At 53.7% G+C, this 24984-nt stretch overlaps 1 protein-coding gene across 1 annotated transcript; it reads left to right on the top strand.

Annotated features, from left to right (window-relative positions):
• Positions 1-202: 202 nt before the first annotated feature.
• Positions 203-24984, top strand: SYT11 (synaptotagmin 11). Its single transcript, XM_082275102.1, has 4 exons — positions 203-358; positions 17285-18111; positions 20185-20305; positions 23617-24984. The coding sequence occupies exons 1-4, from the start codon at positions 325-327 to the stop codon at positions 23925-23927; spliced, it is 1293 nt and encodes a 430-aa protein (XP_082131228.1). The 5' UTR covers positions 203-324; the 3' UTR covers positions 23928-24984.

Here is a 24984-nt window from a genome sequence, read left to right as displayed (position 1 = left end):
CTCCAGTCTCTGTGGTCCCCCTCCAGTCACTGTGGCCCCCAGTCTCCTCCCCCCTCATACACTTTCCATAGTTATTATAAAATGTCCCCTCCCCTCCATCTTTCTACACCTCCAGCGGTGGGCGTCTGCCGGAGACGCCTTGTGTCTGGGTCTGCAGGGTGTAGAAAGATGGCGGCGGATCTTCGTGTGTTCGGCAGTTTCCGGCACTGGGAGTGGCCGGCGTTCGGCATCGGTGGGCGGGGCCAGGGCTTGCATCAGGACCAGCGCCCGGATCAGCATCATCTGCAGCATCATCAGGAATGAAGTGACGGCGGAGCGGCCAGTATGGCGGAGATCAGCGGCCTCACCCCCAGCCTAGGTAATACTGGGGGCCCCTCCACCCATGGGGCCCCTCACCCCACCCAGGAGCCCCTCACCCCCAGCCCAGGCAATACCGGGGGCCCTTCTCCCCCTGGGGCCCCTCACCCCCAGCCTAGGTAATACTGGGGGCCCCTCCACCCCTGGGGCCCTCACCCCACCCAGGGGCCCCTCACCCCCAGCCTAGGTAACACTGGGGGCCCTTCTCCCCCTGGGGCCCCTCACCCCACCCTGGGGCCCCTCACCCCCAGCATAGGTAATACTGGGGGCCCTTCTCCCCCTGGGGCCCCTCACCCCACCCTGGGGCCCCTCACCCCCAGCATAGGTAATACTGGGGGCCCCTCCACCCCTGGGGCCCCTCACCCCCAGCATAGGTAATACTGGGGGCCCCTCTCTCCCACCCTGGGGCCCTCACCCCACCCAGGGGCCCCTCACCCCCAGCCTAGGTAATACTGGGGGCCCCTCTCTCCCACCCTGGGGCCCCTCACCCCCAGCATAGGTAATACTGGGGGCCCCTCCACCCCACCCAGGGGCCCCTCACCCCCAGCATAGGTAATACTGGGGGCCCCTCCACACCAGGGGCCCCTCACCCCTAGCATAGGTAATACTGGGGGCCCCTCCACCCCAGGGGCCCCTCACCCCCAGCATAGGTAATACTGTGGGCCCCTCCACCCCAGGGGTCCCTCACCCCCAGCATAGGTAATACTGTTGGCCCTTCTCCCCCCTGGGGCCCCTCACCCCCAGCATAGGTAATACTGGGGGCCCTTCTCCCCCCTGGGGCCCCTCACCCCACCCTGGGGCCCCTCACCCCCAGCATAGGTAATACTGGGGGCCCTCACCCCCAGCATAGGTAATACTGGGGGCCCCCGTCCCTCTAGGGCCCCTCTCCCCACCCTGGGACCCCTCACCCCCAGCATAGGTAATACCGGGCCCCCCTCCAACCTGGACCCCTAACCCCGCCCTGGGGCCCCTTCTCAATTTCCCCATCCTGGGGCCCCTCATCCCTCTCCCCATCCTGGGGCCCCTCATCCCTCTCCCCATCCTGGGGCCCCTCATCCCTCTCCCCATCCTGGGGCCCCTTGTCATTCTCCATACTCTGAGGCCCCTCATTTTGTGCTGCCTCTGGTCTGTGGCCTCAGCTGTATAGCTCAGTTCTGGGCCTAGCGCCAGCTTGGGGCCCCTGAGGGATAGATGTGTTAGGTCTGTGTTAATAATGTGAAGGTCCAGGGGCCCCTGACTGTGTACATGGGGGATGTTTTCAGAGACGTAATGGGTGTAATGGGGACCGCTACAGTCGGGGGCCAATATACTGTCAGTTTGGGGCCCTTGGGAGTGATAGATATGCTGTGTCTGCATATGACATCATTATTTCCTGATCACATGACTCCACCCCATAGGGCCCAACTCTGGTCCCCCCATCACATGACATCACCCCTTCACATGACATCACTTCTATCACATGACATCACTCCTATCACATGACATCACTTCTATCACATGACATCACTCCTATCACATGACATCACTCCTATCACATGACATCACTCCAATCACATGACATCACTCCTATCACATGACATCACTCCTATCACATGACATCACCCCATCACATGACATCACTTCTATCACATGACATCACCCCCATCACATGACATCACTCCTATCACATGACATCACTTCTATCACATGACATCACTCCTATCACATGACATCACTCCAATCACATGACATCACCCCATCACATGACATCACTCCTATCACATGACATCACTCCTATCACATGACATCACTCCAATCACATGACATCACTCCTATCACATGACATCACTCCTATCACATGACATCACCCCATCACATGACATCACTTCTATCACATGACATCACCCCATCACATGACATCACTCCATCACATGACATCACTTCTATCACATGACATCACCCCCATCACATGACATCACTCCTATCACATGACATCACTTCTATCACATGACATCACCCCCATCACATGACATCACTCCTATCACATGACATCACCCCCATCACATGACATCACCCCATCACATGACATCACTTCTATCACATGACATCACTCCATCACATGACATCACTTCTATCACATGACATCACTCCTATCACATGAGATCACCCCCATCACATGACATCACTCCATCACATGACATCACTTCTATCACATGACATCACCCATCACATGACATCACCCCATCACATGACATCACTTCTATCACATGAGATCACCCCCATCACATGACATCACCCCATCACATGACATCACTCCATCACATGACATCACTTCTATCACATGACATCACCCCCATCACATGACATCACTCCTATCACATGACATCACTCCTATCACATGACATCACTTCTATCACATGACATCACTTCTATCACATGACATCACTCCATCACATGACATCACTCCTATCACATGACATCACTTCTGTCACATGACATCACTTCTATCACATGACATCACTTCTATCACATGACATCACTTCTATCACATGACATCACTCCTATCACATGACATCACTCCTATCACATGACATCACCCCATCACATGACATCACTTCTATCACATGACATCACTCCTATCACATGACATCACTCCCATCACATGACATCGCTTCTATCACATGACATCACTCCCATCACATGACATCACTCCTATCACATGACATCACCCCATCACATGACATCACTCCTATCACATGACATCACTCCCATCACATGACATCGCTTCTATCACATGACATCACTCCTATCACATGACATCACTCCCATCACATGACATCACCCCATCACATGACATCACTCCTATCACATGACATCACCCATCACATGACATCACCCCATCACATGACATCACCCCCATCACATGACATCACTTCTATCACATGACATCACTCCTATCACATGACATCACCCCCATCACATGACATCACCCCATCACATGACATCACTTCTATCACATGACATCACTCCATCACATGACATCACTTCTATCACATGACATCACTCCTATCACATGAGATCACCCCCATCACATGACATCACTCCATCACATGACATCACTTCTATCACATGACATCACCCATCACATGACATCACCCCATCACATGACATCACTCCTATCACATGAGATCACCCCCATCACATGACATCACCCCATCACATGACATCACTCCATCACATGACATCACTTCTATCACATGACATCACCCCCATCACATGACATCACTCCTATCACATGACATCACTTCTATCACATGACATCACCCCCATCACATGACATCACTCCTATCACATGACATCACTCCTATCACATGACATCACCCCCATCACATGACATCACCCCATCACATGACATCACTTCTATCACATGACATCACTTCTATCACATGACATCACTTCTATCACATGACATCACTTCTATCACATGACGTCACTTCTGTCACATGACATCACTCCCATCACATGACATCACCCCATCACATGACATCACTTCTGTCACATGACATCACTCCCATCACATGACATCACCCCATCACATGACATCACTTCTATCACATGACATCACTTCTATCACATGACATCACTCCTATCACATGACATCACTTCTGTCACATGACATCACTCCATCACATGACATCACTTCTATCACATGACATCACTCCCATCACATGACATCACCCCATCACATGACATCACTCCTATCACATGACATCACTTCTATCACATGACATCACTCCCATCACATGACATCACCCCATCACATGACATCACTTCTATCACATGACATCACTTCTATCACATGACATCACTCCTATCACATGACATCACTCCTATCACATGACATCACTTCTATCACATGACATCACTCCTATCACATGACATCACTCCTATCACATGACATCACTTCTATCACATGACATCACTCCATCACATGACATCACTCCTATCACATGACATCACTTCTGTCACATGACATCACTTCTATCACATGACATCACTCCATCACATGACATCACCCCTATCACATGACATCACTCCTATCACATGACATCACTTCTATCACATGACATCACTTCTATCACATGACATCACTCCTATCACATGACATCACTCCTATCACATGACATCACCCCATCACATGACATCACTCCTATCACATGACATCACTTCTATCACATGACATCACTCCTATCACATGACATCACTTCTATCACATGACATCACTCCCATCACATGACATCACTTCTATCACATGACATCACCCCATCACATGACATCACTCCTATCACATGACATCACCCATCACATGACATCACCCCATCACATGACATCACCCCATCACATGACATCACTTCTATCACATGACATCACTTCTATCACATGACATCACTCCTATCACATGACATCACCCCCATCACATGACATCACTCCTATCACATGACATCACCCCCATCACATGACATCACCCCCATCACATGACATCACCCCCATCACATTACATAACCCTCATCACATGACATCACTCCTATCACATGACATCACCCCATCACATGACATCACCCCATCACATGACATCACTCCCATCACATGACATCACTCCTATCACATGACATCACCCTCATCACATGACATCACTCCATCACATGACATCACTCCATCACATGACATCACCCCTATCACATGACATCACCCCTATCACATGACATCACTCCATCACATGACATCACCCCCATCACATGACATCACCCCCATCACATGACATCACTCCCATCACATGACATCACTCCATCACATGACATCACCCCCATCACATGACATCACCCTCATCACATGACATCACTCCTATCACATGACATCACCCCATCACATGACATCACTCCCATCACATGACATCACTCCATCACATGATATCACTCCATTCACATGACATCACTCCCATCACATGACATCACCCCCATCACATGACATCACTCCTATCACATGACATCACCCCATCACATGACATCACTCCCATCACCCCTATCACATGACATCACCCCATCACATGACAACACTCCCATCACATGACATCACCCTCATCACATGACATCACCCCCATCACATGACATCACTCCCATCACATGACATCACCCCATTACATGACATCACCCCCATCACATGACATCACTCCTATCACTCCCATCACATGACATCACCCCATTACATGACATCACCCCCATCACATGACATCACTCCCATCACATCACATCACCCATCACATGACATCACTCCCATCACATGACATCACCCCATCACATGACATCACTCCCATCACATGACATCACCCCTATCACATGACATCACCCCATCACATGACAACACTCCCATCACATGACATCACCCCATCACATGACATCACCCCATCACATGACATCACCCCATCACATGACATCACTCCATCACATGACATCACTCCCATCACATGACATCACCCATCACATGACATCACTCCCATCACATGACATCACCCATCACATGACATCACTCCCATCACATGACATCGCCCCATCACATGACATCACTCCCATCACATGACATCACCCCTATCACATGACATCACCCCATCACATGACATCACTCCCATCACATGACATCACACAGACTCGCTGGGATTTTAACACTTTTTCCAGTTAGTTTAGTAGTTCTTAGCCTGAGGGGGTGTTTAGGTGGAGGTTAGGGGGCTTGAGTTATGCGGAGTGGTCATACGGGGCTTTTCAGACTCGCCAGGATTTTGACTTGGAGACACTTTTTTCTAGTTAGCTTAGTAGTTCGTTACGTCACGTGGAATGCACAGTGTCAGGTTTCCACGTGACCAGTGGACCTGGAGAAAGGCGTGGAGGAATGTCAGGTCCCCGTATCTGCTGTCTGTCAGTCTCTGGGTGTGCGGCTTTTCTTTCTGTCCTTTCACGTCCCCTAGATTTTTATAAGATTGAATTTTTGAAAAAAGGCCGCATGCATGGGATAAATGTGTAATAATTTCTTAGCCTGAGGGGTGTGTAGGCGGAGGTTAGGGGTGTGTGTAGGCGGAGGTTAGGGGTCTGTGTAGGCGGAGGTTAGGGGTCTGCGTAGACGGAGGTTAGGGGTCTGCGTAGGCAGAGCTTAGGGGTCTGTGTAGGCGGAGGTTAGGGGTCTGTATAGGCAGAGGTTAGGGGTCTGCATAAACGGAGGTTAGGGGTCTGCGTAGGCAGAGGTTAGGTTGAGGTTAGGGGTCTGTGTAGGTGGAGGTTAGGGGTCTGCGTAGGCGGAGGTTAGGGGTCTGCGTAGGCAGAGGTTAGGGGTCTGTGTAGGCAGAGGTTAGGGGTCTGCGTAGGCAGAGGTTAGGTTGAGGTTAGGGGTCTGTATAGGCAGAGGTTAGGGGTCTGCGTAGACGGAGGTTAGGGGTCTGCGTAGGCAGAGGTTAGGGGTCTGTGTAGGCGGAGGTTAGGGGTCTGCGTAGGCAGAGGTTAGGTTGAGGTTAGGGGTCTGTATAGGCAGAGGTTAGGGGTCTGCATAGACGGAGGTTAGGGGTCTGCGTAGGCGGAGGTTAGGGGGTCTGCGTAGGCGGGGGTTAGGGGTCTGCGTAGGTGGAGGTTAGGGGTCTGTGTAGGCGGAGGTTAGAGGTCTGTGTAGGCGGAGGTTAGGGGTCTGCGTAGATGGAGGTTAGGGGTCTGCGTAGACGGAGGTTAGGGGTCTGCGTAGGCAGAGGTTAGGGGTCTGTGTAGGCGGAGGTTAGGGGTCTGCGTAGGCAGAGGTTAGGGGTCTGTGTAGGCGGAGGTTAGGGGTCTGCGTAGGCAGAGGTTAGGTTGAGGTTAGGGGTCTGTATAGGCAGAGGTTAGGGGTCTGCGTAGACAGAGGTTAGGGGTCTGCGTAGGCAGAGGTTAGGGGTCTGTGTAGGCTGAGGTTAGGGGTCTGCATAGGCAGAGGTTAGGTTGAGGTTAGGGGTCTGCATAGACGGAGGTTAGGGGTCTGCGTAGGCAGAGGTTAGGTTGAGGTTAGGGGTCTGTGTAGGCGGAGGTTAGGGGTCTGCGTAGGCAGAGGTTAGGGGTCTGTGTAGGAGGAGGTTAGGGGTCTGCGTAGGTGGAGGTTAGGGGTCTGTGAAAACGGAGGTTAGGGGTCTGCGTAGGCAGAGGTTAGGGGTCTGTGTAGGCGGAGGTTAGGGGTCTGCGTAGGCAGAGGTTAGGGGTCTGTGTAGGCAGAGGTTAGGGGTCTGCGTAGGCAGAGGTTAGGTTGAGGTTAGGGGTCTGTATAGGCAGAGGTTAGGGGTCTGCGTAGGCAGAGGTTAGGGGTCTGTGTAGGCGGAGGTTAGGGGTCTGCGTAGGCAGAGGTTAGGTTGAGGTTAGGGGTCTGTATAGGCAGAGGTTAGGGGTCTGCATAGACGGAGGTTAGGGGTCTGCGTAGGCGGAGGTTAGGGGGTCTGTGTAGGCGGGGGTTAGGGGTCTGCGTAGGTGGAGGTTAGGGGTCTGTGTAGGCGGAGGTTAGGGGTCTGTGTAGGCGGAGGTTAGGGGTCTGCGTAGACGGAGGTTAGGGGTCTGCGTAGGCAGAGGTTAGGGGTCTGTGTAGGCGGAGGTTAGGGGTCTGCGTAGGCAGAGGTTAGGGGTCTGTGTAGGCGGAGGTTAGGGGTCTGCGTAGGCAGAGGTTAGGTTGAGGTTAGGGGTCTGTATAGGCAGAGGTTAGGGGTCTGCGTAGACGGAGGTTAGGGGTCTGCGTAGGCTGAGGTTAGGGGTCTGCATAGGCAGAGGTTAGGTTGAGGTTAGGGGTCTGTATAGGCAGAGGTTAGGGGTCTGCATAGACGGAGGTTAGGGGTCTGCGTAGGCAGAGGTTAGGTTGAGGTTAGGGGTCTGTGTAGGCGGAGGTTAGGGGTCTGCGTAGGCAGAGGTTAGGGGTCTGTGTAGGAGGAGGTTAGGGGTCTGCGTAGGCGGAGGTTAGGGGTCTGTGTAGACGGAGGTTAGGGGTCTGCGTAGGCAGAGGTTAGGGGTCTGTGTAGGCGGAGGTTAGGGGTCTGCGTAGGCAGAGGTTAGGGGTCTGTGTAGGCGGAGGTTAGGGGTCTGCGTAGGCAGAGGTTAGGTTGAGGTTAGGGGTCTGTATAGGCAGAGGTTAGGGGTCTGCGTAGACGGAGGTTCGGGGCCTGCGTAGGCAGAGGTTAGGGGTCTGTGTAGGCGGAGGTTAGGGGTCTGCGTAGGCAGAGGTTAGGTTGAGGTTAGGGGTCTGTATAGGCAGAGGTTAGGGGTCTGCGTAGGCAGAGGTTAGGTTGAGGTTAGGGGTCTGTATAGGCAGAGGTTAGGGGTCTGTGTAGGCGGAGGTTAGGGGTCTGCGTAGGCAGAGGTTAGGGGTCTGTGTAGGCGGAGGTTAGGGGTCTGCGTAGGCAGAGGTTAGGTTGAGGTTAGGGGTCTGTGTAGGTGGAGGTTAGGGGTCTGTGTAGGTGGAGGTTAAGGGTCTGCGTAGGCGGAGGTTAGGGGGTCTGTGTAGGCGGGGGTTAGGGGTCTGCGTAGGTGGAGGTTAGGGGTCTGTGTAGGCGGAGGTTAGGTTGAGGTTAGGGGTCTGTATAGGCAGAGGCTAGGGGTCGGTGTAGGTGGAGGTTAGGGGTCTGTGTAGGCGGAGGTTAGGGGTCTGTGTAGGCGGAGGTTAGGGGTCTGTGTAGGTGGAGGTTAGGGGTCTGTGTAGGCGGAGGTTAGGAGTCTGTGTAGGTGGAGGTTAGGGGTCTGTGTAGGTGGAGGTTAGGGGTCTGTGTAGGTGGAGGTTAGGGGTCTGTGTAGGCGGAGGTTAGGGGTCTGTGTAGGCGGAGGTTAGGGGTCTGTGTAGGTTAGGGGTCTGTGTAGGTGGAGGTTAGGGGTCTGTGTAGGTGGAGGTTAGGGGTCTGTGTAGGTGGAGGTTAGGGGTCTGTGTAGGCGGAGGTTAGGGGTCTGTGTAGGTGGAGGTTAGGGGTCTGTGTAGGTGGAGGTTAGGGGTCTGTGTAGGCGGAGGTTAGGGGTCTGTGTAGGTGAAGGTTAGGGGTCTGTGTAGGCGGAGGTTAGGGGTCTGTGTAGGCGGAGGTTAGGGGTCTGTGTAGGCGGAGGTTTAGGGGTCTGTGTAGGTGGAGGTTAGGGGTCTGTGTAGGTGGAGGTTAGGGGTCTGTGTAGGCGGAGGTTAGGAGTCTGTGTAGGCGGAGGTTAGGGGTCTGTGTAGGTGGAGGTTAGGGGTCTGTGTAGGTGGAGGTTAGGGGTCTGTGTAGGTGGAGGTTAGGGGTCTGTGTTGGCGGAGGTTAGGGGTCTGTGTAGGTGGAGGTTAGGGGTCTGTGTAGGTGGAGGTTAGGGGTCTGTGTAGGTGAAGGTTAGGGGTCTGTGTAGGTGGAGGTTAGGGGTCTGTGTAGGTGGAGGTTAGGGGTCTGTGTAGGCGGAGGTTAGGGGTCTGTGTAGGTGGAGGTTAGGGGTCTGTGTAGGTGGAGGTTAGGGGTCTGTGTAGGCGGAGGTTAGTGGTCTGTGTAGGTGGAGGTTAGGGGTCTGTGAAGGTGGAGGTTAGGGGTCTGTGTAGGCGGAGGTTAGGGGTCTGTGTAGGAGGAGGTTAGGGGTCTGTGTAGGTGGAGGTTAGGGGTCTGTGTAGGTGGAGGTTAGGGGTCTGTGTAGGCGGAGGTTAGTGGTCTGTGTAGGTGGAGGTTAGGGGTCTGTGTAGGTGGAGGTTAGGGGTCTGTGTAGGCGGAGGTTAGGGGTCTGTGTAGGTGGAGGTTAGGGGTCTGTGTAGGCGGAGGTTAGGGGTCTGTGTAGGAGGAGGTTAGGGGTCTGTGTAGGTGGAGGTTAGGGGTCTGTGTAGGTGGAGGTTAGGGGTCTGTGTAGGTGGAGGTTAGGGGTCTGTGTAGGTGGAGGTTAGGGGTCTGTGTAGGCGGAGGTTAGGGGTCTGTGTAGGCGGAGGTTAGGGGTCTGTGTAGGCGGAAGTTAGGGGTCTGGGTAGGCGGAGGTTAGGGGTCTGTGTAGGTGGAGGTTAGGGGTGTGTGTAGGCGGAGGTTAGGGGTCTGTGTAGGCGGAGGTTAGGGGTCTGTGTAGGTGGAGGTTAGGGGTCTGTGTAGGTGGAGGTTAGGGGTCTGTGTAGGAGGAGGTTAGGGGTCTGTGTAGGTGGAGGTTAGGGGTCTGTGTAGGTGAAGGTTAGGGGTCTGTGTAGGTGGAGGTTAGGGGTCTGTGTAGGTGGAGGTTAGGGGTCTGTGTAGGCGGAGGTTAGGGGTCTGTGTAGGTGGAGGTTAGGGGTCTGTGTAGGTGGAGGTTAGGGGTCTGTGTAGGCGGAGGTTAGTGGTCTGTGTAGGTGGAGGTTAGGGGTCTGTGAAGGTGGAGGTTAGGGGTCTGTGTAGGCGGAGGTTAGGGGTCTGTGTAGGAGGAGGTTAGGGGTCTGTGTAGGTGGAGGTTAGGGGTCTGTGTAGGTGGAGGTTAGGGGTCTGTGTAGGAGGAGGTTAGGGGTCTGTGTAGGTGGAGGTTAGGGGTCTGTGTAGGTGGAGGTTAGGGGTCTGTGTAGGTGGAGGTTAGGGGTCTGTGTAGGCGGAGGTTAGGGGTCTGTGTAGGTGGAGGTTAGGGGTCTGTGTAGGTGGAGGTTAGGGGTCTGTGTAGGCGGAGGTTAGGGGTCTGTGTAGGTGGAGGTTAGGGGTCTGTGTAGGTGGAGGTTAGGGGTCTGTGTAGGCGGAGGTTAGGGGTCTGTGTAGGTGAAGGTTAGGGGTCTGTGTAGGCGGAGGTTAGGGGTCTGTGTAGGCGGAGGTTAGGGGTCTGTGTAGGCGGAGGTTTAGGGGTCTGTGTAGGTGGAGGTTAGGGGTCTGTGTAGGTGGAGGTTAGGGGTCTGTGTAGGCGGAGGTTAGGAGTCTGTGTAGGCGGAGGTTAGGGGTCTGTGTAGGTGGAGGTTAGGGGTCTGTGTAGGTGGAGGTTAGGGGTCTGTGTAGGTGGAGGTTAGGGGTCTGTGTTGGCGGAGGTTAGGGGTCTGTGTAGGTGGAGGTTAGGGGTCTGTGTAGGTGGAGGTTAGGGGTCTGTGTAGGTGAAGGTTAGGGGTCTGTGTAGGTGGAGGTTAGGGGTCTGTGTAGGTGGAGGTTAGGGGTCTGTGTAGGCGGAGGTTAGGGGTCTGTGTAGGTGGAGGTTAGGGGTCTGTGTAGGTGGAGGTTAGGGGTCTGTGTAGGCGGAGGTTAGTGGTCTGTGTAGGTGGAGGTTAGGGGTCTGTGAAGGTGGAGGTTAGGGGTCTGTGTAGGCGGAGGTTAGGGGTCTGTGTAGGTGGAGGTTAGGGGTCTGTGTAGGTGGAGGTTAGGGGTCTGTGTAGGCGGAGGTTAGTGGTCTGTGTAGGTGGAGGTTAGGGGTCTGTGAAGGTGGAGGTTAGGGGTCTGTGTAGGCGGAGGTTAGGGGTCTGTGTAGGAGGAGGTTAGGGGTCTGTGTAGGTGGAGGTTAGGGGTCTGTGTAGGTGGAGGTTAGGGGTCTGTGTAGGAGGAGGTTAGGGGTCTGTGTAGGTGGAGGTTAGGGGTCTGTGTAGGTGGAGGTTAGGGGTCTGTGTAGGCGGAGGTTAGGGGTCTGTGTAGGTGGAGGTTAGGGGTCTGTGTAGGTGGAGGTTAGGGGTCTGTGTAGGCGGAGGTTAGGGGTCTGTGTAGGTGGAGGTTAGGGGTCTGTGTAGGTGGAGGTTAGGGGTCTGTGTAGGCGGAGGTTAGGGGTCTGTGTAGGTGAAGGTTAGGGGTCTGTGTAGGCGGAGGTTAGGGGTCTGTGTAGGCGGAGGTTAGGGGTCTGTGTAGGCGGAGGTTTAGGGGTCTGTGTAGGTGGAGGTTAGGGGTCTGTGTAGGTGGAGGTTAGGAGTCTGTGTAGGCGGAGGTTAGGAGTCTGTGTAGGTGGAGGTTAGGGGTCTGTGTAGGTGGAGGTTAGGGGTCTGTGTAGGTGGAGGTTAGGGGTCTGTGTAGGTGGAGGTTAGGGGTCTGTGTTGGTGGAGGTTAGGGGTCTGTGTAGGTGGAGGTTAGGGGTCTGTGTAGGTGAAGGTTAGGGGTCTGTGTAGGTGGAGGTTAGGGGTCTGTGTAGGTGGAGGTTAGGGGTCTGTGTAGGCGGAGGTTAGGGGTCTGTGTAGGTGGAGGTTAGGGGTCTGCGGAGGTTAGGGGTCTGTGTAGGCGGAGGTTAGTGGTCTGTGTAGGTGGAGGTTAGGGGTCTGTGAAGGTGGAGGTTAGGGGTCTGTGTAGGCGGAGGTTAGGGGTCTGTGTAGGAGGAGGTTAGGGGTCTGTGTAGGTGGAGGTTAGGGGTCTGTGTAGGTGGAGGTTAGGGGTCTGTGTAGGCGGAGGTTAGTGGTCTGTGTAGGTGGAGGTTAGGGGTCTGTGTAGGTGGAGGTTAGGGGTCTGTGTAGGCGGAGGTTAGGGGTCTGTGTAGGTGGAGGTTAGGGGTCTGTGTAGGCGGAGGTTAGGGGTCTGTGTAGGAGGAGGTTAGGGGTCTGTGTAGGTGGAGGTTAGGGGTCTGTGTAGGTGGAGGTTAGGGGTCTGTGTAGGTGGAGGTTAGGGGTCTGTGTAGGTGGAGGTTAGGGGTCTGTGTAGGCGGAGGTTAGGGGTCTGTGTAGGCGGAGGTTAGGGGTCTGTGTAGGCGGAAGTTAGGGGTCTGGGTAGGCGGAGGTTAGGGGTCTGTGTAGGTGGAGGTTAGGGGTGTGTGTAGGCGGAGGTTAGGGGTCTGTGTAGGCGGAGGTTAGGGGTCTGTGTAGGTGGAGGTTAGGGGTCTGTGTAGGTGGAGGTTAGGGGTCTGTGTAGGAGGAGGTTAGGGGTCTGTGTAGGTGGAGGTTAGGGGTCTGTGTAGGTGAAGGTTAGGGGTCTGTGTAGGTGGAGGTTAGGGGTCTGTGTAGGTGGAGGTTAGGGGTCTGTGTAGGCGGAGGTTAGGGGTCTGTGTAGGTGGAGGTTAGGGGTCTGTGTAGGTGGAGGTTAGGGGTCTGTGTAGGCGGAGGTTAGTGGTCTGTGTAGGTGGAGGTTAGGGGTCTGTGAAGGTGGAGGTTAGGGGTCTGTGTAGGCGGAGGTTAGGGGTCTGTGTAGGAGGAGGTTAGGGGTCTGTGTAGGTGGAGGTTAGGGGTCTGTGTAGGTGGAGGTTAGGGGTCTGTGTAGGCGGAGGTTAGTGGTCTGTGTAGGTGGAGGTTAGGGGTCTGTGTAGGTGGAGGTTAGGGGTCTGTGTAGGCGGAGGTTAGGGGTCTGTGTAGGTGGAGGTTAGGGGTCTGTGTAGGCGGAGGTTAGGGGTCTGTGTAGGAGGAGGTTAGGGGTCTGTGTAGGTGGAGGTTAGGGGTCTGTGTAGGTGGAGGTTAGGGGTCTGTGTAGGTGGAGGTTAGGGGTCTGTGTAGGTGGAGGTTAGGGGTCTGTGTAGGCGGAGGTTAGGGGTCTGTGTAGGCGGAGGTTAGGGGTCTGTGTAGGCGGAAGTTAGGGGTCTGGGTAGGCGGAGGTTAGGGGTCTGTGTAGGTGGAGGTTAGGGGTCTGTGTAGGTGAAGGTTAGGGGTCTGTGTAGGTGGAGGTTAGGGGTCTGTGTAGGTGGAGGTTAGGGGTCTGTGTAGGTGGAGGTTAGGGGTCTGTGTAGGCGGAGGTTAGGGGTCTGTGTAGGTGGAGGTTAGGGGTCTGTGTAGGTGGAGGTTAGGGGTCTGTGTAGGCGGAGGTTAGTGGTCTGTGTAGGTGGAGGTTAGGGGTCTGTGAAGGTGGAGGTTAGGGGTCTGTGTAGGCGGAGGTTAGGGGTCTGTGTAGGAGGAGGTTAGGGGTCTGTGTAGGTGGAGGTTAGGGGTCTGTGTAGGTGGAGGTTAGGGGTCTGTGTAGGCGGAGGTTAGTGGTCTGTGTAGGTGGAGGTTAGGGGTCTGTGTAGGTGGAGGTTAGGGGTCTGTGTAGGCGGAGGTTAGGGGTCTGTGTAGGTGGAGGTTAGGGGTCTGTGTAGGCGGAGGTTAGGGGTCTGTGTAGGAGGAGGTTAGGGGTCTGTGTAGGTGGAGGTTAGGGGTCTGTGTAGGCGGAAGTTAGGGGTCTGGGTAGGCGGAGGTTAGGGGTCTGTGTAGGAGGAGGTTAGGGGTCTGTGTAGGTGGAGGTTAGGGGTCGGTGTAGGTGGAGGTTAGGGGTCTGTGTAGGTGGAGGTTAGGGGTCTGTGTAGGTGGAGGTTAGGGGTCTGTGTAGGTGGAGGTTAGGGGTCTGTGTAGGCGGAGGTTAGGGGTCTGTGTAGGCGGAGGTTAGGGGTCTGTGTAGGCGGAAGTTAGGGGTCTGGGTAGGCGGAGGTTAGGGGTCTGTGTAGGTGGAGGTTAGGGGTGTGTGTAGGCGGAGGTTAGGGGTCTGTGTAGGCGGAGGTTAGGGGTCTGTGTAGGCGGAGGTTAGGGGTCTGTGTAGGTGGAGGTTAGGGGTCTGTGTAGGTGGAGGTTAGGGGTCTGTGTAGGCGGACTCATGCATGGGATCAATGTTTAAAGTAAAGCTTTAGGCAAAATTTTTTTTTGTCATTTTGGATGGAGTAATGGAGATGTCAGTCCACCCTGATGTGAGGAGGGGAGGTCGGTGTTTGAGGGTAGTCGCTGTACAGAGAGGTCAGTCCACCCTGATGTGAGGAGGGGAGGTCGGTGTGAGGGTAGTCAGTGTACGGAGAGGTCAGTCCACCCTGATGTGAGGAGGGGAGGCCGGTGTGAGGGTAGTCAGTGTACGGAGAGGTCAGTCCACCCTGATGTGAGGAGGAGAGGCCGGTGTATGGAGGGTAGTCAGTGTATGAAGAGGTCAGTCCACCCTGATGTGAGGAGGGGAGGTCGGTGTTTGAGGGTAGTCGCTGTACAGAGAGGTCAGTCCACCCTGATGTGAGGGGGGGGGGGGGTTGGTGTGTGGAGGTAGTCGTGTATAGAGAGGTCAGTCCACCCTGATGTGAGGAGGGGAGGCCGGTGTATGGAGGGTAGTTGCTGTACGGAGAGGTCAGTCCACCCTGATGTGCGGAGGGGAGGACGGTGTATGGAGGGTAGTCAGTGTACGGAGAGGTCAGTCCACCCTGTTGTGAGGGGGGGGTTGGTGTGTGGAGGTAGTCGGTGTATAGAGAGGTCAGTCCACCCTGATGTGAGGAGAGGATACCGGTGTATGGAGGGTAGTCAGTGTATGGAGAGGTCAGTCCACCCTGATGTGTGGAGAGGAGGCCGGTGTATGGAGGGTAGTCAGTGTATAGAGAGGTCAGTCCACGCTGATGTGAGGGGGGGGGGGGGCCGGTGTATGGAGAGGTCAGTCCACCCTGATGTGAGGAGGGTAGGCCGGTGTATGGAGAGGTCAGTCCACCCTGATGTGAGGGGGGGGGGGGGTTGGTGTGTGGAGGTAGTCAGTGTATAGAGAGGTCAGTCCACCCTGATTTGAGCAGGGGAGGTCAGTGTATGAGGGTAGTCACTGTATGGAGAGGTCAGTCCACCCTGAAGTGAGGGGGGGGTTGGTGTATGGAGGGTAGTCGGTGTATAGAGAGGTCAGTCCACCCTGATGTGAGGGGGGGGGGGGTTGGTGTGTGGAGGTAGTCGGTGTATAGAGAGGTCAGTCCACCCTGATGTGAGGAGGGGAGGCCGGTGTATGGAGGGTAGTCAGTGTATGGAGTGTAGTCAGTGTATGGAGAAGTCAGTCCACCCTGATGTGGGGGGGGGGGGGGGTTGGTGTGTGGAGGTAGTCGGTGTATAGAGAGGTCAGTCCACCCTGATGTGAGGAGGGGAGGCCGGTGTGTGAGGGTAGTCGGTGTACGGAGAGGTCAGTCCACCCTGATTTGAGCAAGGGAGGTCAGTGTATGAGGGTAGTCACTGTACGGAGAGGTCAGTCCACCCTGATGTGAGGAGGGGAGGCTGGTGTATGGAGAGGTCAGTCCATCCTGATGTGAGATGGGGAGGCCGGTGTATAGAGAGGTCAGTCCACCCTGACGTGAGGAGGGGAGGCCGGTGTATGGAGAGGTCAGTCCACCCTGATGTGAGGAGGGGAGGCCGGGGTATGGAGAGGTCAGTCCACCCTGATGTGAGGAGGGGAGGCCGGTGTACGGAGAGGTCAGTCCACCCTGATGTGAGGAGGGGAGGCCGGGGTATGGAGAGGTCAGTCCACCCTGATGTGAGGAGGGGAGGCCGGTGTACGGAGAGGTCAGTCCACCCTGATGTGAGGAGGGGAGGCCGGTGTACGGAGAGGTCAGTCCACCCTGATGTGAGGAGGGGAGGCCGGTGTGTGAGGGTAGTCGGTGTACGGAGAGGTCAGTCCACCCTGATTTGAGCAGGGGAGGTCAGTGTATGAGGGTAGTCACTGTACGGAGAGGTCAGTCCACCCTGATGTGAGGAGGGGAGGCTGGTGTATGGAGAGGTCAGTCCACCCTGATGTGAGGAGGGGAGGCCGGTGTACGGAGAGGTCAGTCCACCCTGATGTGAGGAGGGGAGGCCGGTGTGTGAGGGTAGTCGGTGTACGGAGAGGTCAGTCCACCCTGATTTGAGCAGGGGAGGTCAGTGTATGAGGGTAGTCACTGTACGGAGAGGTCAGTCCACCCTGATGTGAGGAGGGGAGGCTGGTGTATGGAGAGGTCAGTCCACCCTGATGTGAGGAGGGGAGGCCGGTGTACGGAGAGGTCAGTCCACCCTGATGTGAGGAGGGGAGGCCGGTGTGTGAGGGTAGTCGGTGTACGGAGAGGTCAGTCCACCCTGATTTGAGCAGGGGAGGTCAGTGTATGAGGGTAGTCACTGTACGGAGAGGTCAGTCCACCCTGATGTGAGGAGGGGAGGCCGGTGTATGGAGAGGTCAGTCCACCCTGATGTGAGGAGGGGAGGCCGGTGTATGGAGAGGTCAGTCCACCCTGATGTGAGGAGGAGAGGCCGGTGTATGGAGGGGAGGCCTATCTATGGAGAGGTCCGTGTACAGGTCATGGTTACGGTGTTTCCAGGTTCTGTAGTCTTTGATCACACACTTAGCAATGCCCCTTCTCCATTTTTCTTGTAGATATGTCGCCCATTGCGGCCGGCTTCATTGGGGCCGCCATCTTGGTAGTGTCGGTGTCAGTCACCATTTTTATCTGGAGTTGTTGCGTGGGTCGATCGGAGAAGAAACACAAGAATCCTCCATATAAGTTTATCCACATGCTGAAGGGGATCAGTATTTACCCGGAGACTCTGAGCAATAAGAAGAAACACCTGAACATCCGCAAAGATAAACAAGCCATCGATGCGGAGAACCTGCGGGCAGGAAACGTCATGCTGGACAACGCCGAGGTGGGTCTGATGGCCTCAGAGAAAGGTCCCAATGGCCTGGCCACCGCTACACCCATCAACCAGCTGCCCATTACTATGAACTACGAAGAGGAAGTAAGCCCAAGTCAAAGTCTGACCTCCAGCGGCAGTAAGACGTCATCTCCATCTTCTCCAGATGAAGAGTTGGCCCTCGGGACACTGACCCTCTCTGTGGATTATAACTTCCCCAAAAAAGCTCTGGTGGTCACCATACAGGAGGCCCACGGTCTACCAGTGATGGATGAACATTCCCATGGTTCTGACCCGTACATCAAGATGACCATCCTGCCAGACAAGAAACATCGGGTGAAGACTCGGGTTCTGAGGAAGACCCTCAATCCCGTCTTTGATGAAACCTTCACGTTTTATGGTATTCCCTACAGCCAACTCCAGGACCTCGTCCTTCACTTCCTTGTCTTGAGCTTTGACCGCTTCTCTCGAGATGATGTCATTGGAGAGGTGATGGTGCCGCTGGCCGGGGTGGACCCCAGCACTGGCAAGGTGCAGCTAACCAGGGAGATCACCAAAAGGAACATCCAGGTTAGTCCTTGTACATGGAGTCTTTTATACAAAGCCAATTTTCATTGCTATTGGTGCAGGAATAAGGGGGGGGGCTTCTTTATATCTGTTCAACACAAAGTCAGATCACTCCTGATCCCCACATGTCTATTGAGATCCTTGAAGCCTATCTTCAGAAACATGGGGGGTTCTTCACCTCCAGGTCAACACAATGGCAGATCACTCCCGATCCCCACATGTCTAATGAGATCCTTGAAGCCCTTCTTCAGGAATATGGGGGGGCGGGGTTCTTCACCTCCAGGTCAACACTATGCCAGATCACTCCCGATCCCCACTTGTCTAATGAGATCCTTGAAGCCCTTCTTCAGGAATATGGGGGGGGGGGGGGGTTCTACACCTCCAGGTCAACACAAAGTCAGATCACTCCCGATCCCCACATGTCTATTGAGATCCTTGAAGCCTATCTTCAGAACATGGAGGGTTCTTCACCTCCAGGTCAACATGATGCCAGATCACTCCCGATCCCCTCATTTGTTTGAGATCCTTAAAGTGGAATTCCAGTCAATATCTAGCTATGCCTAAAACTTATGCCACCCCCCTTCTAACTCCAATTCTAACTACCCTGTAGATGGCAGATACTATTTTCAGGGCGCTCTAGTATAGTCACATGATCTCATCAGCAATTGGCCTCAGGAGAGATCACCAACAGCTGAAATATCTGGGCGGTGACATTATCCATAGGCTTACTATGGGGCATCTGTTCATCCTTAGGAACATGGGGGGGGGGGCTTCTTCACCTCCAGGTCAACACATTGGCAGATCACTCCCAATCCCCACATGTCTAATGAGATCCTTGAAGCCCTTCTTCAGGAATATGGGGGGGGGGGGGGCTTCTTCACCTCCAGGTCAACACTATACCAGATCATTCCCGATCCCTACGTGTCTACTGAGATTCTTGAAGCCTCCAGGTCAACAGTATCCCAGATCACTCCCGAATTCCCACATGTCTGATGAGATTCTTGAAGTCCATCTTTAGGAATATTGGGGGGGGGGGGTGGATTTCTTCATATCTGGATCAATGCGATGCCAGATCACTCCTGATCCCCACATGTCTAAAGGGATTCTTGAAGCCTATCTTCAGGAATATGGGGGGGGTTCTTCACCTCCAGGTCAACACTATGCAAGATCACTCCTGATCCGGACATGTCTAATGGGATCCTTGAAGCCCATCTTTAAGAACATGGGGGGGTTCACCTCCAGGTCAACACTATGCCAGATCACTCCCAATCCCCAACTGTCCCATGAGATCCTTGAAGCCCATCTTCAGGAACATAGGGGAGTTCTTCACCTCCAGGTCAACACAATGCCAGATCACTCCTCATCCCCACATGTCTAATGAGATCCTTGAAGCCCCTCTTCAGGAACATGGGGGGTTATTCAATCTTCACCTCCAGGTCAACACTATGCCAGATCATTCCCAATCCCCACGTGTCCAATGAGATCGTTGAAGCCCTTCTTCAGGAACACGGGGGGTTCTTCACCTCCAGGTCAACACAATGACAATACTAGATCACTCCTGATCTCCACATGTTTAATGAGATCCTTGAAGCGAATCTTCTGGAACTCAGGGATCAGCTTCCCTACTATCACATACAGCCTGCCACGTTTTGTAACTTGTCCCAATCATAGGGGTTCACTGACTTTTGCAGGTTTTGGTAATTTTGCCGATTGATTGAAGGTGTCAGCTGTTAAAGGGTTTCCTCACTGTCCAATCTATGGTCACTTTATTATTACCGAATCCTGTCACCTCATATTTAGGCCTTGTCCAAGTCATGGTCATTTTTCACAGCGCTGTATCCTTCTCTACAAGATACATGGCTCTAGCCAGCAAAACCTCCATCCCCAAGTGACCCAACCCCCACTAGAAGTCCCTCCTCTAGGTCATCTGCTATTAGTAGTTACAGCTTACATTTTGGGTCGATTCCTGCTGTGGAATTATCGCACGCATTGGGGATGGTGGTTTGGATATAATTGGTTAGCATTGGGGAAATCAGGTTGTAGCCACCATTGTAATTGCAGTTCTTCTCTCCACAGAAGTGCATTAGTCGGGGAGAGTTGCAGGTATCGCTCTCTTACCAGCCCGTGGCACAGAGGATGACGGTTGTTGTGCTGAAAGCCAAACACCTTCCAAGGGTTGACATCACCGGACTGTCAGGTAGCAGCTATTTATCCATCCTAGGGCAGGGTCACTTACCTCCTTCTCCCTGCAATCCGGCTAATCAGACAAATGCAGGGCACCCCCTGGGAGCAGCCATTGCTGACTATTTAAAGGTGCAGAATCCTGGTCTCTAAGGTAATATAAGGATGCAGGATGAGAGGTCAGACGTTTCCCATTCCACTGGCAGCATGCTTGTTCCAGGTCAGTGATTTGCTAGGTAGTAATACCATGATCCCAGCTGTGGCCTGTACCTTTCAAGTCAGCAATGATGTCTCACATTTCTATCCCCACCACATACCTTTAACCACTTTACCACCAGAGGATTTTGCTGTCTTACGTCCAGGCCACTTTTTGCAATTCGGCGCTGTGCGACTTTAACTGACAATTGCGCGGTCGTGCGACACCGTACCCAAACGAGATTTACGTCCTTTTTTTCCCACAAACAGAGCTTTCTTTTGGTGGTATTTGATCACCTGTGCGCTTTTTACTTTTTGCGCTATAAACAAAAAAAGAGCGTTTATTTTGAAAAAATAACAATATTTTTAACATTTTTTATATGAAATTCCCCCCCAAAAAAATGTAAAAATCAAATTTTTTAAAAAATTTTGGCCATTGGTTTTTTTGATTGGTTTGCGCAAAAGTTATTGCGTTTACTAACTACGGGAAAGATTTCTGTCATTTTTGGTGTTTTTTTTTTAATGCGTGATGGCGGCGATCTGCGATTTTTTTTGTGGGACTGCGACATTGCGGCGGACAGATCGGACCCCTGACTGACATTTTTTACACTTTTGGGGGTACCAGTGACATTACTGCAGTAATCAGTGCTATAAATATGCACTGTTACTGTAAAAATGACACTGGCAGTGAAGGGGTTAATTTTATTGGAGAGGGAGGGGTTAATGTATGCCTGGTGCTTACTGACGTGTGGGGGGGGGAGGTGACTGAGTGACAGAAGGACAGATCGGATGTTTAGCTATGCTGAACACTCCGATCTGTCAGTCCCTGTCACTTAGGAGATCCGCCCGCTCTGTTTACACAGGTGGGCGGATCTCCTCACTCGATTCCCCGACGATCGGGGAAGAGCAGCGGCGATCGCCGCTGCTCCTCCCCTGGCCCGACTCCCGCTGTGAATGAAAACAGCGGGAGCGCGCCTCCGGCGGCGCGCGAGCGCCGCCTACAGGGGGAGGAGTCCAGCGACGTAGGTCTACGTTGCTGGACGGGAACGAGCCACTGTGCCGCAGTAGCAGCACAGTGGCTGGGGGTAAAGTGGTTAAGGTTAGAGGGACAGTGGGCTATTTGTGGTCTGTGGAATGCCTGGGTTAGGTGCCCTCACTGAGATGACAATGATAGGGCAGGATAGGTTTGAAGTGATTGGATTCTGTTCAGGTCTTACAGCTGGTGCTTCTGGCTGAGAGTAGGCCCACGTTCACATTGGTTCGATTTGACATGCGACTTGTGAACCTGGGCTAAAGGGAAGTTTATAAGATGGTTATACTTTGAGGGAGAAGTATGTGGCACTGTGAGGGAGAAGTATGTGGCACTGTGGAGGAGAAGTATGTGACACTGTGAGAGAGAAGTATGTGACACTGTGAGGGAGAAGTATGTGGCACTTTGAGGGAGAAGTATGTGGCACTGTGAGGGAGAAGTATGTGGCACTGTGAGGGAGAAGTATGTGGCACTGTGAGGGAGAAGTATGTGGCCCTGTGGGGGAGAAGTATGTGGCACTGTGGAGGAGAGGTATGTGGCACTGTGGAGGAGGAAGTATGTGACACTGTGAGAGAGAAGTATGTGACACTGTGAGGGAGAAGTATGTGGCACTGTGAGGGGGAAGTATGTGGCACTGTGAGGGGGAAGTATGTGGCACTGTGAGGGAGAAGTATGTGGCACTGTGAGGGGGAAGTATGTGGCACTGTGAGGGGGAAGTGTGTGGCACTGTGAGGGGGTAGTTGTGTGGCACTGTGGAGGAGAAGTATCTGGCACTGTGAGGGAGATGTATGTGGCACTGTGAGGGAGAGGTATGTGACACTGTGAGGGAGAAGTATGTGACACTGTGAGGGAGAAGTATGTGGCACTGTGAGGGAGAAGTATGTGGTACTGTGGAGGAGAAGTATCTGGCACTGTGAGGGAGATGTATGTGGCACTGTGAGGGAGATGTATGTGGCACTGTGAGGGAGAGGTATGTTGACACTGTGAGGGAGAAGTATGTGGCACTGTGGGGGAGAAGTATGTGGCACTGTGAGGGAGAGGTATGTGTCACTGTGGGGGAGAGGTATGTGGCACTGTCAGGGAGAGGTATGTGTCACTGTGAGGGAGAAGTATGTGTGACTGTGAGGGAGAAGTATGTGGCACTGTGAGGGAGAAGTATCTGGCACTGTGAGGGAGAAGTATCTGGCCTGTGAGGGAGAAGTATCTGGCACTGTGAGGGAGATGTATGTAGCACTGTGAGGGAGATGTATGTGGCACTGTGAGGGAGATGTATGTGGCACTGTGAGGGAGAGGTATGTTGACACTGTGAGGGAGAAGTATGTGGCACCGTGGGGGAGAAGTATGTGGCACTGTGGAGGAGAAGTATCTGGCACTGTGAGGGAGATGTATGTGGCACTGTGAGGGAGAGGTATGTGACACTGTGAGGGAAAAGTATGTGACACTGTGAGGGAGAAGTATGTGGTACTGTGGAGGAGAAGTATCTGGCACTGTGAGGGAGATGTATGTGGCACTGTGAGGGAGATGTATGTGGCACTGTGAGGGAGAGGTATGTTGACACTGTGAGGGAGAAGTATGTGGCACTGTGGGGGAGAAGTATGTGGCACTGTGAGGGAGAGGTATGTGTCACTGTGGGGGAGAGGTATGTGGCACTGTCAGGGAGAGGTATGTGTCACTGTGAGGGAGAAGTATGTGTCACTGTGAGGGAGAAGTATGTGGCACTGTGAGGGAGAAGTATCTGGCACTGTGAGGGAGAGGTATGTGGCACTGTGAGGGAGAAGTATGTGGCACTGTGAGGGAGAAGTATGTGGCACTGTGAGGGAGAAGTATGTGGCACTGTGGAGGAGAAGTATGTGGCACTGTGGAGGAGAAGTATGTGGCACTGTGAGGGAGAGGTATGTGGCACTGTGAGGGAGAAGTATGTGGCACTGTGAGGGAGAAGTATGTGGCACTGTGAGGGAGAAGTATGTGGCACTGTGAGGGAGAAGTACATGGTAGTTTCTTCACCCCCTCCCCCCCTGAAAACCATTAGATTTGTATGCAGATGGCTGAACACCACAGTCCTGGAACAGTCTAACGTGTGACGTGTGTCTTCTCCTCCGCAGATCCGTACGTCAAGGTGAACGTTTACTATGGAAGGAAACGCATCGCCAAGAAGAAGACTCACGTCAAGAAGTGCACGCTCAGCCCCGTCTTCAACGAGTCCTTCATCTACGACATCCCCTCCGAGCTCCTCCCCGACATCAGCATCGAGTTCCTGGTCATCGACTTTGACCGCACCACCAAGAACCAGGTGGTGGGCCGCCTCATCCTGGGGGCGCACAGCGTGACGGCCAGCGGCATGGAACATTGGCGGGAGGTGTGCGATAACCCGCGGAAGCTGGTTGCCAAGTGGCACGGCTTGACCGAGTACTAGCGGGCGGCGGAGTCTTCTCCGAGCGGGGCAGAAGAGCAGGGTGGATGGGAGAACACGGTGAATGGAAGGAAGGTGGGCAGGAGATTGTCCATGTTTGTGTAATCCTGTATAACCCCCCCAGTGACCCAGGCACCTCCTACAATCCCGTATGGAAGGGCTGCCCAACGCTGAAGGGGTTGACCCTCGTTTTAGTGGTAGATCAAACTTTTCTAGACTTCCGATGTTTTGCAGGACACTAGAACACTAACTCAAGCACCAGAGAAGGTGATGACGTTCGTTCTTCTCTATGGACTATATTCCTGTGTTTGCATGTGTGGACAGGCCGTGTCTGTCTGTCTGTCCGGACGCCCTGTGCATGTCATCCCCGGGGTGGAGGGCTCTGAGGCCAGTGGAGGCCATTGGGCACCTCTTCCCTTTGTACTAGCGGGGGTGACGCCTCCCCCAGTGTTTCCTGCTTTGTGTCTTATTTATATTTCTATATATTTGAGCTCAAAGGAAAAGCAGCGTGGCGATCAATGTCCAAGGTGGCTGGTTGGAGGCTGTCGTGTCAGGTGACACTCCCATCGACGCGTTTCGTCAATCCCGTATTTACCAGCTCATTAATCATACTAAGTGAGCCCTCTGCCGGGCCGTGTAGCCAATCTCCGGCACTAGATCGGAATTCCGGGCTCACACCATGCCATGGATGTTCCCTAGAAATGGGGTGTGGAAGAATACGGGAGGGTGTGGCTTGTTGTGCAGGGGATGTCCTAAACACACCCCATGCCTTGGAGGAGCCAGTGAACGGCCATCTTTGAGGGATCCATTGATCCCAGGCATCATACCTAGTGTCAGGCTGTAGGATCGGGAATTCAGGGAATATGATGGACAGCGGCGGGATCAGGAATGAATGTCAGGCCAAGAAACATCCCCCATACTAGTGTCACATAACAGATCCCGCTTCCTGATTGGATGTGAGCACTGGATTCCAACTTCAGTGTGATAATGTTCAACAGATCCCATATAGTTACAGGATCTCTCCATAATCCCATATAGATCAGTTCAGTCATTCCTTTCC

This window comes from Pelophylax lessonae, assembly GCF_965119305.1.
Source record: "Pelophylax lessonae genome assembly, chromosome: 13".
In the NCBI taxonomy this organism is placed as follows: domain Eukaryota; kingdom Metazoa; phylum Chordata; class Amphibia; order Anura; family Ranidae; genus Pelophylax; species Pelophylax lessonae.
Note: the sequence above shows the minus strand (reverse complement) of the source record. Positions and strands in the feature narration are given on the sequence as shown.

Bases quoted from the DNA above. Each gene is read 5' to 3' on its own strand.
- SYT11 (XM_082275102.1), top strand. From the start codon at position 325: ATGGCGGAGATCAGCGGCCTCACCCCCAGCCTAG. The intron at 359-17,284 runs GTAATACTGGGG...TTTTTCTTGTAG, and splicing joins CGGCCTCACCCCCAGCCTAG to ATATGTCGCCCATTGCGGCC. The intron at 20,306-23,616 runs GTAGCAGCTATT...TCTCCTCCGCAG, and splicing joins TGACATCACCGGACTGTCAG to ATCCGTACGTCAAGGTGAAC.